The following is a 15,010-nucleotide window of genomic DNA, read 5'->3' as shown; positions in this document are numbered from 1 at the left end:
GGGTTTAACAGAAAAATGAGAATCGGAGAACAACTACAAAATGCTAGACAAAGACAGCTGTCATATTGTTTTCTACACTGACTGTAGCTTTGTAGATGTGTCAAACAATGCCCAAACTGCAGACCCTCCACTGCTTTCTTCTCTTCTGCAGAACTTTTTAGATAACTTCCCCAGCAGTGATGTGATGGTGTTTGTGGCTCGGACCTTCCTGTTGTTCCAGATGATCACAGTCTACCCCCTGTTGGGATACTTGGTGCGGGTCCAGATGATGGGCCAGATATTTGGCAATCATTACCCCAGGTAACACTGAAGAATATTATCATTGTTCAAGTTCTTGTCTTATTATTTCTGTGGAAGTAGACCTGCACAGCACACCGATAATGATATCTGATATTTTTGACAACTCTGTGTTATAATTGTGTGGTAAAATATTTCTACCCTGAAATTTTGCTACCCTGAAATTTAAGTACCAGATTATTCACTCTTTCTCTAGATGTGTCCCAGTGCATTGTGGGTTCCTCAGGACTTAGAACATATTTACATAAAAGCCCACACAGTTTTCCACACTAAACTTGAAATGACTGACTAAGCATGTCTCCTCCCTCAAATACAAATGTAATAAGGGCAAGGACGTTTCATCTTGCAGTGCCTGTTTGATGTATATCTGGGCCAGAAAGCATCCCACAAGCACTAGTACATCTGGACCTTAGTTTGTAAGGATGACCTGCTCTAGACAGACTTATGTTAAAGCTGTGCTATATTCCTTTAAAAAATCATTTACACTGCAGAATATTTAGTGCCTGTGAAATGTTGTATTCTACCTCTGATCTGCACTTTTCAGCAAAATCGTCACAAATTGTTGGTAAGATTGGAATGTTGTTTTTATCTAGTGTCGATGAGCGTTAATGAGATATCAATATCAATGAGAGTTTAAAAAACTGCTAATTTTTAACAGACACATATTTTTGATAAGGATTCATAAAGTTGATTATGAAAGAATAAGATGTCTACTGAGACATTTTACAGTGTAAAAATAAACTTGTCCATAGAGATGACAGTTAGAGATGTTTAACAATGTTGTAACTAGTAATATTATTACACTACATGTTAAGCTATTCTGATATGTGAAATTTATTATCCTATTGTCCAGTGATAATGGTATAATAAACATTTGGTATTGTGGCAACTGCAGTCATAGTATATGAAGTTCATTGGAAGGAAATTGCAGTCAATTCTTGTGTGTTTTTTAGATGGCACTGTAATTCTACAAGTAACTAAGTTAAAAAAATATGTTACAGTTTTTGAAACTAAAGTTACAAAATGTAATACTTTATAAACATTAAATATGAAGCACGCAGGATAGAAACACCAACAAAATGTAATTTACAAAACAATCAACATCAACAATAAAACTTAAGATATGTTAAATTTGGTTTTTATAAACCAGCATTTTGTTGAAATTTCGAATGTGGATTTCTCTGTAGCTGTAACTCTGTAACTGTTGTTTCAGTCTTGTGTGCAGCAAAATTTGCAGTTGTGCAGTATATTACAGGTTTTCACATTCTATCTCTTTAGTTTCTTCCATGTTCTGGCTCTGAATATCTTAATTGTTGGAGCTGGTGTCCTGATGGCCAAGTTTTACCCCAATATTGGATCCATCATAAGGTATGTCTTAAGAATTTGCCCCAAAGGAACTAAATATTAATCAAATAAGTTTTTATGTGCCTGAATAAGCTGGTGTGTAACAGTTGTAATAGTGACAGAGGGGAACATAGCATATTATGCAGGGCTTCAGACTAACTTTTTTGAAAAGCAGCACTAATGACCTCAACTGACAACATTCAATGGCGGTTAACCAAAGTGTGGCCAGCCAGCCCAGCTGTGACAGCCCTGTCAGCAGCCTGGCAGAAAAAATGGTCCAGGTTGCGCTGTGATTTTAAAACTGAACTTTGAGCAGGAAGCTCACCTCTACTTTGTGTCGGAATCCGTTTTCACATCACAGACTGGATTCTCTATAACAGATGAGTCCAGCAAGAGTTAAACTCACATTGGTAGATCCACCTTATATAGGCGATATCTTGTGTATGAAATGGCTGTATCCTCACAAATATGATAATCTTGTCATGGGTCGCCTCTTGCCCACGTCCAGGGACCATCAACTATTTCTCTCCTTGGGGGAAAAGAGGGCAGCACGGCCCCGTGGGTGAAGTACTAAACACGTTTTTTTAATTGCTGTGGCAGCCACGGCAAAACATTACCAACAGAAATGTTGCTCCTGGTGTTTCACATCATGATGATTATTATAAAAAACAAAATCCCATGCGGCATATTTGCAAGTTGCACAGGTGCTCCTTGTTATGAAATTTAGTCTCACTGTCTACAAAAAATAGTCACAAAATGCAACTAAATTGTAGCTGTCTGGAACCTTGGTATGGCTGGGACTCTCCGTAAAAGGGCATAGATAGCCAAATGTAGCAGGATTGACCACAACCACTTAAAAAAAGCAGCAGGGGTTGTAGCCAGTTCTGTGGTCTGTCCACTGACCATGGTCGCTGTACAGACCACTGGTCACTACCGCCAGGGGCGCTTAAGCACGTGGTCCGGACCAATAACTTAGTGGTCGTGACGTGGTCCAGACCACTTAGTAAGTAGTCCGTGGAGTGATCTCTATGGTCCTACTTCACGTTCTCCCATTTTTGACCATAAAATAATTGTCAGAAATCATAATCCTTTATTAAATACAGCCTACATTATTATTGAGATGTCATTTCACATTGACTTGTTTGATAAGTATATCGATTATGCCTGTTGCACCATGTATCCCTTTTTTTATCTATCACCAGCTAGTGAGTGGTCCATGGTGAGATACGTGTTACTCAGTGGTCTGTGGCGTGGTCTATGTGGTCAGTGAGTTGTCCGTGGCGTTGTCCTTGTGGTCTGGACCAGTTACTCAGTAGTGGTCTTTGTGGTCCAGACCAGAGCCGTCCGTGGCGTTCACACTTCCTCTGTTCTATCTAGCTATTAATGCGTTGTTTTTGTTAACAGGAACTAACAGGGACTAATAAACACCACAAAAATGTTTTGCCTATGTTGTCGATTAGGCCTACAGAATGAATGATGGATGGATGGATGGATGGATGGATGGATGGATGGATGGGTGTGTCATCTGTATAAGATTAAGTAACAGTATTGAATTGTATAAAATTGTTGTGTATTGCATTACATAGCAATCCAAATATGCACTGCATCATGTAACATAGAACATGCATATGTGAAATACATGCGTGTATACAATTTATTCTGTACATGTAATAAAACATCTTTAACTCTTCTGTAAATTGCTTTGGCAAAAACATATTTTAGTCATGCCAATAAAGATATTTGAATTGAATGGGGTATTGAATTATTTGCTTACAGGCCTATCTCAGTAGGCTATAGCCTACACTATGGCCTATGGTCCTTGTCGTCACCATACAGTCACCTCACTACAGGGGGTGCTGAAGACTGTGGGCCTATTGCCCCAGACCATTTTTTTTGTCTGTGGAGCACACTTGTTGCCCGCACCAATCAGTGGTGGAAGAAGCATTCAGATCATTAACTTAATTAAATACTCCACTACATGTAGAAGTCCTGCATTCAAAACCTTAATCAAGTGAAATTACGCAAGTATAATCAGCAAAATGCACTTTCATTTTAGAACACTGCCTTTAAATGTGATTAGTCATGATTGATCATAAAACATAATGTGTGTAGTTGAGATCTCTGAGTACTTGTGTAATAATATTGAAATGACTACTGAATAGTCATGTTGATGACATGATGACAACTTCAAGACTGGTGTGATACCATCCTAAGATGTTTTTTAGTTGTTATCTGCCTCTAATACAAATTTAAGTATGTGAGTCATGCACCTACGGAAACACTAATACCAAACTCTGCAACCTGAAAGCACTTTGTGCTCTGCTCCATGATTTAAAAAAATCACTGCCCAAAGGAAAACCACACACACATGTTCCTCATACATACGTTGTCTTGTCCTACAGGCTTCTGCTCACAAAAAAATACTTGTGTCACTTGAGCATGGAAGTATATTCTTGATGCAACAAAATAAAATAAACTTGATGTTGCAATATAATCTATATGTTTATAGTGGTTGAGAATGGTCATTGTTGAATAAAATGTTCATTTTTCCTTGCAGACTTCGCATGTACATTTTATAGAGTCGTCTTTAGGATTTACCCTAAATCATTAGTGTAATGCACCAGTTAACCTATCATAATACTATACTGAATGTTCTGTTGTGATATCAACTCTTTGTCTCCCCTTGCAGGTTTTCTGGAGCAACATGTGGTTTGGCTCTAGTGTTTGTCTTTCCTGCCTTAGTCCACATGATCTCCCTGAGAAGGCAGGGGATGCTCCGCTGGCCATCAGCCCTCTTCCACAGTTTCCTGATCGTGCTAGGCATGGCCAACCTGCTGGCTCAATTCTTCATGTAAAGATGCAGTGAGACACAGACGCTCTTAACCATTCAGAAGCATTTCCATCATCTTTTAATGCAAGACATGTGCTGGAGATTTCAGATGGGAATCTCTGAAATTAGATGTCCAAACCTGCATAATATGTATAAACCCACTTATGTCATAGCCGCCAGAAAAATGCCCAGATAAACTACAGTATCCTCCAGCCAATCAGATTTAATCACTGTTTTGTGGTATAAGATTACACATTAGACACTTTGTTTTGTTAGAGTGATGTCTGTGATTTGTGAAGGTTTATGTTTTAGCAGAATAACCAGATTCCATTGTCTTGATTTGATGATACCATTATTTTTTTTTTGTTTTCCTCATACAATCCAGCCAGTGATTATTCAATGATAAAATCTTGTTTTTAGATCATTTCCTACATTGTGTTGATAATTAATTATTCCTGCCTAAACAGATTCTAGACCAGTCCAGTAAAATAGTATAAACACAGTGTGAACAGTATTCAAGCTATGTCATTGATAACATCAGCAACAAGTTAGCAGGAACATTTGGAATGTGGGGTCACTATTAAGAGATATAACATAACCACAGGAACGTCTTTTTAAGCTGTTGTGTTAAATGTCTGTTTTTATGTAGATTCAAACAACACCTCTACAATTTTGAGTCAACAATTATAAACAATAACACTGAATCAAATGAAAATGTGTTATTTGAGACATGTCGCTCATAGTGTTGAACCTACAGAGAATTATCAACAGAATCTTCATCTCTCCTAAGTTTTTACAGAGCTCAGTATTCAGTATCAGATTATTGTTTTGCTGTCTGACCTTAAACCTTACTGTTCTGGTTCTCCCATTGCTTTCATTGCATTGTTCTAGGCCACAGCAGGCAGCTGTTTTTGGAGAAAAGGCTCCGAAAGAACATTGTACACTGCCTGTACCAGCAGAAGGAATAGTTAGGGTCTAACTGGTAAACATAATGGCTGTTGAGTCAGATATTTCCCTCAGAAGTTGGTGGAGACCAAAAATAGTCCAATATTCACTCTCTTTTAGCTCTAAGACTTATCAGGTAGACACAAATACCACTCCAAAAGAATGATCATGTTGCTCCATAACTGTTCCAAATAAGCAACTGTCTGCTAACAAGTTCAACACATCAACTTAAAAGGTGATGAATATGCCATGTTCACAACTTGTTTCCACCGCACTCAAGGGGACAGAAGAATCTATTATTGCAGGTTTAAATTTCTGACATTAGAGGCTTTACAGGTGGATTGTATGACTGTATAGTGTAGGGAATATATTAATAACTTTGTGATTATATACACAGTTTAAACGGCATATTTTTTGGAGCAACTTTTGGCACAGTCTTTTAATTTTTATGAGTTGTGTTGATTTACATTGTTGACATGTTTACATTTTGCTTATTTTCTAGGTACTGTGCCTAATGTAATGTATTGTATTTTACTAATTATAAGGTAGACAAAGGGAATATTTAATTGAAAATAAACCATTTCAGTCAAAAAGAACTGTAGTTCTGTTTACTTTTAATCAGATTTACCAGTGTGAACGACAAAAGCTAATTATCTAACCCTTCTCAATCAGCTGACTATGGGTGTTTACTCCTTCAGTTAACTCAACCAGATTTTGGCATCTGAAGATTTCCTTTCATCTACATTTATCAAATTAAAAATGATAATAAATGACTTAATTAATAAATAGAATTAAGTTAATAATTGTCTCTTTTAACAGGGGATTTCCTTGAACTTTAATGTAATACAAAAATAAATGCTTGATGATTATAATTACAATTAAAACTGCAAGCAGTGATGGGCCCTCGCCCCCCCACATACGTCGGACTATGTATAATTACAATCACAATAATTATGAAGACATTTTGTTACATTATTCTCATTTGATAGATTAAATGGGCAAAGGTTTGCTGTGATGCAACACAGTTTTTCAATTGAGACCCAGCTTTTAATTTTACCACTGGCATTTTTTGTGTATAAGGTAGTCAAGATCTCACACCTAGAGCCATAGGTGTCCTATAAGAGTTCCTCTGTATGGAATTGAAAATGCCTGCAGTCCATAGCAAGACTTTAAATTTCTATGAATTTTTTTCATTTGGGACATTAAAACAAAAAATTGCAATAAGAAAGTTCTCTTCCCTCATTCCTCACATTGCTAGCTCTAACTCATGTTGCATTTCATTCATCTCCCAACCCAGTGAGCACCAACCAGGGATTTCAAGGTGATTTCATGTAGAAAACTGGTGATATTGGTATGATCATCTAAGATGTCTTTTCACCCTCTCTTCAGCCAGCCAAAATGCTGCTACAACATCGTGTCAATGTTGCCTAATAATTTTAATAACTTGTTCATTTGTATGTTCAAAGAGAAACTATATTGATTAATGTGAAGTCATCCTATTATACTATACTATACTATATAAAATGTGGTCTACGAAGACATTATTTGAATGCATTTATGTTTCATATAAAATGTCATAAATATTAAACTGCATACGATGTGAGCTGCTAACAAGAAGCTTCCAGGACATTGAAAGGGAACAGTTTTATATGTGAATGTAAAATTTCAAGTACTTACTACCGTAAAGCAAATGTGGAAGTACAGCATTGCAGCATTGAGTTCTCTGAACCATGACTTGTGGAGCAAAATGCACAAGCTGACAAAAATAAATATGATCCTTTGACTTACCGAAGTGTATGTGGGATAGTGGCAGAACAGGTAGAGCAGCTGCTATGTTGGTGAGAGGTCAACTTGATTCCTGCCCCCCACAACAACATTCGTTATTGCAGGATTTGCTATAAAGACACCTTTTATCCCCTCAATGTGCAAATAAGAGCCTATTGTCTTTTTTCATATTCCTTTACTGGAAAGCAATATGCAAATCCCTGTTAAATATTGTCTAAGCGTAAACAATTCAGGAAGGGAGGACATTAAATGCAGTAATTTCTACAACTTGCCTAAAAGTAGATTGCCGAGGCCAGATCGATAATGGTGAAAAGTGTCAGAATTCCCACAATAAAGCCTGCCCAGTGCTAGAAACTGCAATCAGTCATCAATCAAGCCCAGGGTCATCAGGACCTCACCAAGCTGGTCATGGCCGCCCTAATGCGTTCAGCAATTCTAGGTCATTACCATCCTCATCACTATAAATCACAAATCGCAATCAATCATACAGTCAACATTACTGTTAAAAATTGCCCTTAAAAATCTCAAGCCTGTGAGACTGAGTGGGTGGACAGATTTACTTAACCGTAAACATGGGAGGAGTTTAATAGAGAGTTTATAAGGGCCAGGTGTGATTTACAATCATTGTGTATTATGTTATCCTGTATTTACCGTTTGTTTTTGATTAAGAATCACAATAACCTCAGTGGATGCGTTAAGCTACCTTTGTACTTATTAATAGAATCTCAGTGAAGGCTTAAAGAATCCTTAACCTTAGTGGATGCATTAATAATGTAAGATACTGTTGGGATCCACACAGATGAAGTCGTTCATTGTGGATTTCAAAATGGACTCTGAACTGAACTCAGTTCCCCAGAATTCCCCAGTCTTCACACCTAGGTGCAAAGAATGCCAAGGACCCAGCTTTGAGCTACTATTGGTCAGAGTGACAGACCCCCCACTGACCAGATAGTCAAAACTCCAGCTCCTTGCTTTATTCTCTCTCTTCTCCCACTATGTTGCCTGCCCTCTTCGCTCTCCAGAGCTCTTCTCCCACTGAGCCTTGCCTCCAGGTGTTCTCCTGAGAGCTGCCAGCTGCAGTTCCAGCAGGCCCAAAGAACTTCTCCCCACAGCAGCGACGCAAGGTCCTGCTAGTATTCCAGCTCAGTTAGCACCAGCAGCTTTTTTTATTTTATTTTTTATTATCCTTTGTATGGCTTTATTGATAGGACATGTTCAGAGAGATGACAGAAAACAGGATGGGGGGGGGGGGGGGGGGTTTGACATGCAGCAAAGGGCCCCAGGCCGGGACTCAAATCCAGGGCCGCTGCAGCGAGGACAAGGCCTCTGTACATGGGACGCCCGCTCTACCAACTGAGCTAATGGGCGCCCCAGAACAACACTGTTCAACACTAGGATTACAACGTTCCCCTGCTTGGCTTGTCAGCTAAGGAACCACCAGCACCTTTTCTTCAAAGACTGGTAACGTTGAACTGGGCCTAGATAGCACACAGCATAGAATAGCGCGGCTAAGCACAGGACTATTTAACTGTTAACTGAATTATGCTTCACACAGCCTCAGGGTCGTTGCATGCAACTAACAATCTTCTCTAACCTGGTACCCCATCACACACACACGCACACACTCCTACATGTGATATCAGTGACCACACAGTGTGAGCACCACCATTGTTTCCTTGTTCTCTCCAAAGAAACAAGTGGTGATCCACCATCTTGGACCTGGGTCCAACCCTCGTAGGCCATGTTGTAGTCCCTGTGTTGTGTGTAGTGACACTTTGAACCCTAGCCACCATTTTGCTTTTGTCCTTCCAGACACACACACACACACCCCTGTATATAATACATGTTAGTTAGATTGTGTGTTTTCATTTTGTGTTAAATAAAAGACTTCCTGCATGCTGTCTATTTAATATTGTACAAGAGTGAATGTTGCCAACCTCTAGTCTGTAAAGGACTCGAAATCCTTCAACCAGCACTAGCTGTTATGGTAATTTTGGTTGTAGTTATTAAGTTAATTATTAATCAGAATTTCAAACTGACAGTTTAGTACCTTTTAATGAGACTGAATTATTGAATTGGCTATTTTTTCTTCAAGGGTGGTGCTCCTGAGGCGATCTAATGTAAATTGGATCTTATTATTGATAGCCAAATTTGACCCAAATTCCCTATTAATGTTGCACGAAAGCACAACAATACCTTTGTACTTAGGCACTTTTCGTATTACTCTTATGGCATGTAAGTCATGATTTATGTTGGTATTATACAGAAAATCGTCCATCCCCTCATCCATTCATCCTATCACCCATCCTGTCATTCATCCATCCATATGATCAACCATTCCCAACTCAATAAATGGTGATAAGGCTTTTGGATCGTTGTGTTTAAATCTACACACCAATCAGATGTTCTATGGTCCGATCATCACCCAAAGCAGTATTAGTAATCAAAGTATACAGTCTTTTTCATGGTCCTTTGAGCTTGATTGAACATCTAGATTGGATATGGATCCTAGAACCAGAAATACAGAAGAGGAATCAAGTGGAAGACCACATTGAGAGAGGAGGCCACCTGGTTATCTACAAGACTACCATACCCATCTGTACAACCAGGCCCTCAAGCAGGATGCAACAACTTGCCCTTCACCTCCAGAGACTGTTAAGTTAAGGCCAGAAATGACACAATTAAAAAGCATGGTTTATGACCTTAAATACAGACTTGCAACAATTTGATCAAAGTCATTTTTTGAAGTAGACAAGTCTGAAGATCAAAGTCGTGATGAACTGTTGCTGGAACAATACACTGAACAGCACAAGCCTTCATACCGAAAGAAATGTACTCCTTTTGAGCGTATTCAAAGCCTGCACTTTCAGAGTCTATACATGTTATTGAATATAGCAGGATTTCTCAGTCAGAACAAACCATTAATATGAGCTGAGAGGCTGCCATGCAAGAAAGAAGCCCTTGATCCTGACATGGCACCTTAAAGCTGGACTGAAGTTTGCTGCTGATCACATGGACAAAGAAAAAACCTTCTGGAGGAAAACTGTGGTCACACGAAACAAAAACTGAGTTGTCTGGCCACAATGAGCAGCAATATGTTATGGAGGATAGAAGGTGAGGCCTTTAACCCCAACATCACCAGACCCACTGTCCAGCATGGTGCTGGTAGTATTATGCTGTTGGGCTGATCCGCTGCCAGTGGATCTGCTGCTCTAAAGACAGCAAATGGAATAATGAAGAAGGATTATCTCCAAATTCTTAAGGAAAACCTAAAATCATCAGCCAGAAGATTGGCTCTTGAGTGTTCCAACAGGACAATGATCCCCGACACACATCAAAAGTGCTAAAAGAATGGCTGTATCAGGCTAGAATTGAGGTTCTGGAAAGGCCTTCCCAAAGTCCTGACTTGAACCCCATCAGAACATATGGATTGTGCTGAAGACACAAGTCTGTGTCAGGAAGCTAACAAATTTAGTTGAACTTCACCAATTCTGTCAAGAGGAGTGTGCACTCAGTACTTGGTCCGGGCTCCTTTTGCACTAAATACTGCATCAATGCAGCGTGTCATGGAGGTGATCAGCCCGTGGCACTGCTGAGGTGTTATGGACGCCCAGGTTGCTTTGATCGGGCATTCAGCTCGTCTGAATTGTTGGGTCTGCCGTCTCTCATCTTCCTCTTGACAATACCCTATAGACTCTCCATGGGGTTCAGGTAAGGCAAGTTCGCTGGCCAATTAAACTCAGTAATACCCAGTGTTGGGGAGGTTACTTTTAAAAAGTAGTGTTTGCTCGTTACTTGTTACTTCTTAAAAAAGTAATCCCTTACTTTATTTAGTTACCCTCTATGGAAAGTAACTTTTTACGTTACTCGTTACTTTAACATTACTTTTATGGTGCTTAGTAGTTAGTAGTTAGTAGTTAGTAGTTTGTCCAACTCTTGTTTAGATACCTGTTGAAAATGAAGTTTTAGCTGCTTATGTGGCCTTGGACTCGACATATCATCATTTCCCCGGGGATCTTGAGCTACAAGCTTCATGTTAGCATGTTTTGCTTTCAAATGCTTGGTGAGGTTGGCTGTTGAGTTTACGGCAGTGGACAAAAGTTTCTGGCCAGGGCACAGTGTACACCTCACACTCAAATTTTTCCCCTTATTTTCAATCAGTTTGAAATAATGGGAATACCTCCATCCCTCAAAAGTCACCATTGGTTGTTGGGGTTGCTCCGCCATGCTTGCCATGATGACTGACTGCTCTCTGGATGCTATTGCTAGTACCAGCCTCAGTTTGGAATGAGAGCCCATGACTACTGCGGAAGCGCGCAGCTGAGGCAGTGTCGCTGTCAAATCTGTCCCTGGGAAAAGTAACGTTGTGCCCAACTGAAAAAGGAACTACGTTTCGTTACCATAATTTCAATAGTAACGTGTTACACTACTTTTTACCCGAAAAAAGTAGTTACGTTACTGTAACGCTTTACTTTGTAATGCGTTACACCCAACACTGGTAATACCATGGTCAGCAAACCAGTTACTAGTAGTTTTGGCACTGTGGGCAGGTGCCAAGTCCTGCTGGAAAAGGAAATCAGCATCTCCATACTGTACTACTGTAGACAGCTGTGGATGAGTGAAGAGCTGAACTTGATCCATGAAAAGTTTGGATGATTGTTTTCAATGATAAATTTTATTTTATATGCTATAGTTCATTGTCACTGTTTTGGCTCCATAGTAGTTGTACCTTAAATTTTTGTTTGTATAACTTGTGAATTCAGTTTGGTACCACTATTCTTTTTATTTGTCATTCAGATTTAATTTATGTTTGGTCATATGACTTTTAACTTCAGTTTGGTCCATATTACTTTAATATTTTGCCGACATACCATGGTCTACGTGACCTCATGCACGATGCTGATCCAACCGCTGATGACGGAGGAGTCCGGTGCTCTGTATTCTTTTTCCTCTTGCTCCACCACTCACAGTAGTTGGAAGATCTTAGAAATATATAAAGTAAATGAAAATGAATGAATTACGTTGTTTTTAGTGACACCGGTGGCCATTAAGTGAACTGCAGACAGCATCCTGCTGCATGCTCAGGCGGGCACGCTCAGAGCACAAGCAAGCTTTCTGGTCATCAGCCACAAGATACAGGAGAGTCAACGTGATTAACTGGCATCATGTTAGCAGGTGAAGTAAGTGAAGTTACACTTTTATAGTTTGACAATTAACTATATTTGAGACTACACTGTATCTGACAGCACTAAAAGGACGTGTTGAGACATAGATAGGGAAGAGACTTTAGTATAACTACTAGCTAAATATGAATTATAAAGCATCATCAGCTTTCTATCCAGCACACTATAGAACAAATCCATTGTCTTTACATGATACATTAACTGCATCAGCACATGCACAGTGTGAGTGAAAGGCAGCTTTTGTTTTTGGATGGTGTCTTCAGTTTTTGGACCAAGCACAGGGCTGGAAAAACTAAGTTGACTATGAATATGGGTAAATCTACAGACTACAGTAAGCTAGATAAAGTTACTATGCAACCACCAGCTGCTAGTTAAATGCTGACCTGTGATCAAGACTCCCAAAGTGGAAGCCAGCTAGAATCATTTCCTGTATACAAGTAGTTTAATATAACAAAATATTGACACTTTATGACCCATTTCTGTATAAAGCAGAGGTCACTAATAGGCGCACCACAGTCCAGGTCCAGGTCCAGACCGATAATTGATCAAATATTGAGAATTCAAACATTTTGAAGCATTTATATTCTAAAACTTTAGTTTTTAGTTTTACTACTACTACTACTATCAGGCCTACAGCTTTTATTATGCCTAGTAATAGTACTACTACTACTACTACTACTACTACTACTACTACTACCATTCTTTTTTTTTTTTACTACAGCTAATTACTACTGCTACTACTTACTATGACTATTACCACTGGTACTAGTACCTCAACTACAACATATTGTACTATGCTACTATTACTACTACGACTACAGCTTTTATGGTAACTACAACTACAGATTTTATCACCACTACTACTATTGATACAACAACAACAACAACAACAACTACTACTACTACGACTACTACTACTTCTACTTCTAGGCCTACAGGCTTTTATTATGCCTATTACTAATACTCTTACTTTTTCCTTACAACTAGTTACTACTACTACCACTACAACCTTTTTTTATGACTATTACTAGCAGTACTACTGCTACTACTACATCTTTTACTATGAGTACCTACTATGACTACTACTACAGCTTTTAGTACCATTACTACTACTACTGCTAAGTAAGAATTTAGTAGTAAGTAATTAGGTAAAGTACTGCCATGTGTTATATCCACAGCTGTCAACTCTCATTGTCATTTTGTCCTTCACTGCCACACGTGTGTGGTCTTGAACCTGAATGATACATCTACTGCTATTAATACATAGTACTACTGCTAGCAGTATTATTACTCCTACTCCTGCTACTGCTGTTACTACTCCAAAAGCTGTTACTACGAGTAGTAGTGCTAAATAGTAATTAGTGTCAGTCTAATAACCATGACAGGCTACTCTCCATTTTTTATGTCAGCCATTTTCTCCTTCTCTCTCTGAACGACACAGCGTGTGGCTGATGAACCTCAATGATAGCCACTGCAGTACTTCCTACTGGTAATGTTAGTACTGCTAGGCACAGACACTCTCAAAATTGCTTGAGAAATATTCTTGTTCATAAATATTGTGATTATACAGTTGTTAAAGTACATTTATTTTTCACATTTCCATGTGTATTTATGTCCTTATGTATTTATTTTCAGATAATTAACCTCTACATTCATTTTCATTTTCACTTCCACATTTATTGCCATGTTAGCTTTATGATAATGAGGGATGGTGTCACACAACCTCATCATCATGGTTTCTCCTTGCTCTCGGGGCTTGGTCAGTCTGGGTTGGTTGCTTAAGATGAACAAAAGTGGCATATGTAATTGTGAGATTCTTGGCTTATATAGCTTACACTGAAATAGAGAGCAAATAGAAGGTAAATAAAGGTGAATGTGCTGTTCTTTATTCATTCGTCCATTCATGTTGAATGTATCATGCTTGGTCTGTCTGTTACACTTTCTGTAAAGAAGGTAAAATTGCTGAGACGTTAATCAATATGAAGGTCCCTAATTCAGGGGCCTGACAGGAAGTCCTCTCTCACAGATACCATTACTGGTATTAGTTCTGTCTGAGGATTGGAAAAGGTTCACAGTTGAGTCAACAGTCAATGTTCAGAGTGGTGGTGACCTGACCTTTCTGACTGCCTTTATCATGTTTAGGCCCTGACTCCCAAGGAGACTTTGGATTGTCCTGCCAGCCTATTAGACTGTGTGGTTGGGGGATGGGGATTTATTGACGGTCTGGCAGCTTTGTGTCACACTTGCTCGCTGCAAGAGGAAGTATGAGTTTTGGGATCAATATCCCCGATCCAAAATGTATTGCATCTCACAAATTGGATACCAAAATAAATGTTGGAAGTATGACTAAGCAATCTAGAATATTTTTGTGTGTATATATTCCAGGTCATCTGAAATGACTGTTGAAGATCTGTTTATTATTTCATTTCAGTCATTTCTTGGTATTTAAGATATATTTAAAATAAGTCAAATTAACAATTTAACCCAGCAGCCCAAGCCAGGATATTTCACTTTCAGGCGTTGAAGACATCAGGACACATTTAACTATTATGTGTGCATAATTTCCACCTGTATTCTTGCACATCAGATAGAAATCACCACAAATGAAGCTGTTTACACAGCAGGC

At 38.9% G+C, this 15,010-nt stretch overlaps 1 protein-coding gene across 2 annotated transcripts in view; it reads left to right on the top strand.

Moving 5' to 3' along the window:
• slc38a9 (solute carrier family 38 member 9) overlaps positions 1-6,012 on the top strand; it is a 35,518-nt gene extending 29,506 nt beyond the window's left edge. For both annotated transcript variants that reach the window (XM_084382378.1, XM_084382377.1), the window contains exons 13-15: positions 152-300; positions 1,576-1,665; positions 4,331-6,012. In XM_084382378.1, the coding sequence (XP_084238504.1) occupies positions 152-300; positions 1,576-1,665; positions 4,331-4,496 (405 nt within the window). In that variant the 3' untranslated portion in view covers positions 4,497-6,012. The remainder of the gene's footprint in view (positions 1-151; positions 301-1,575; positions 1,666-4,330) is intronic.
• Positions 6,013-15,010: the final 8,998 nt, after the last annotated feature.

Source organism: Pagrus pagrus (genome assembly GCF_965226575.1).
Source record: "Pagrus pagrus genome assembly, chromosome: 19".
NCBI lineage: Eukaryota > Metazoa > Chordata > Actinopteri > Spariformes > Sparidae > Pagrus > Pagrus pagrus.
Note: the sequence above shows the minus strand (reverse complement) of the source record. Positions and strands in the feature narration are given on the sequence as shown.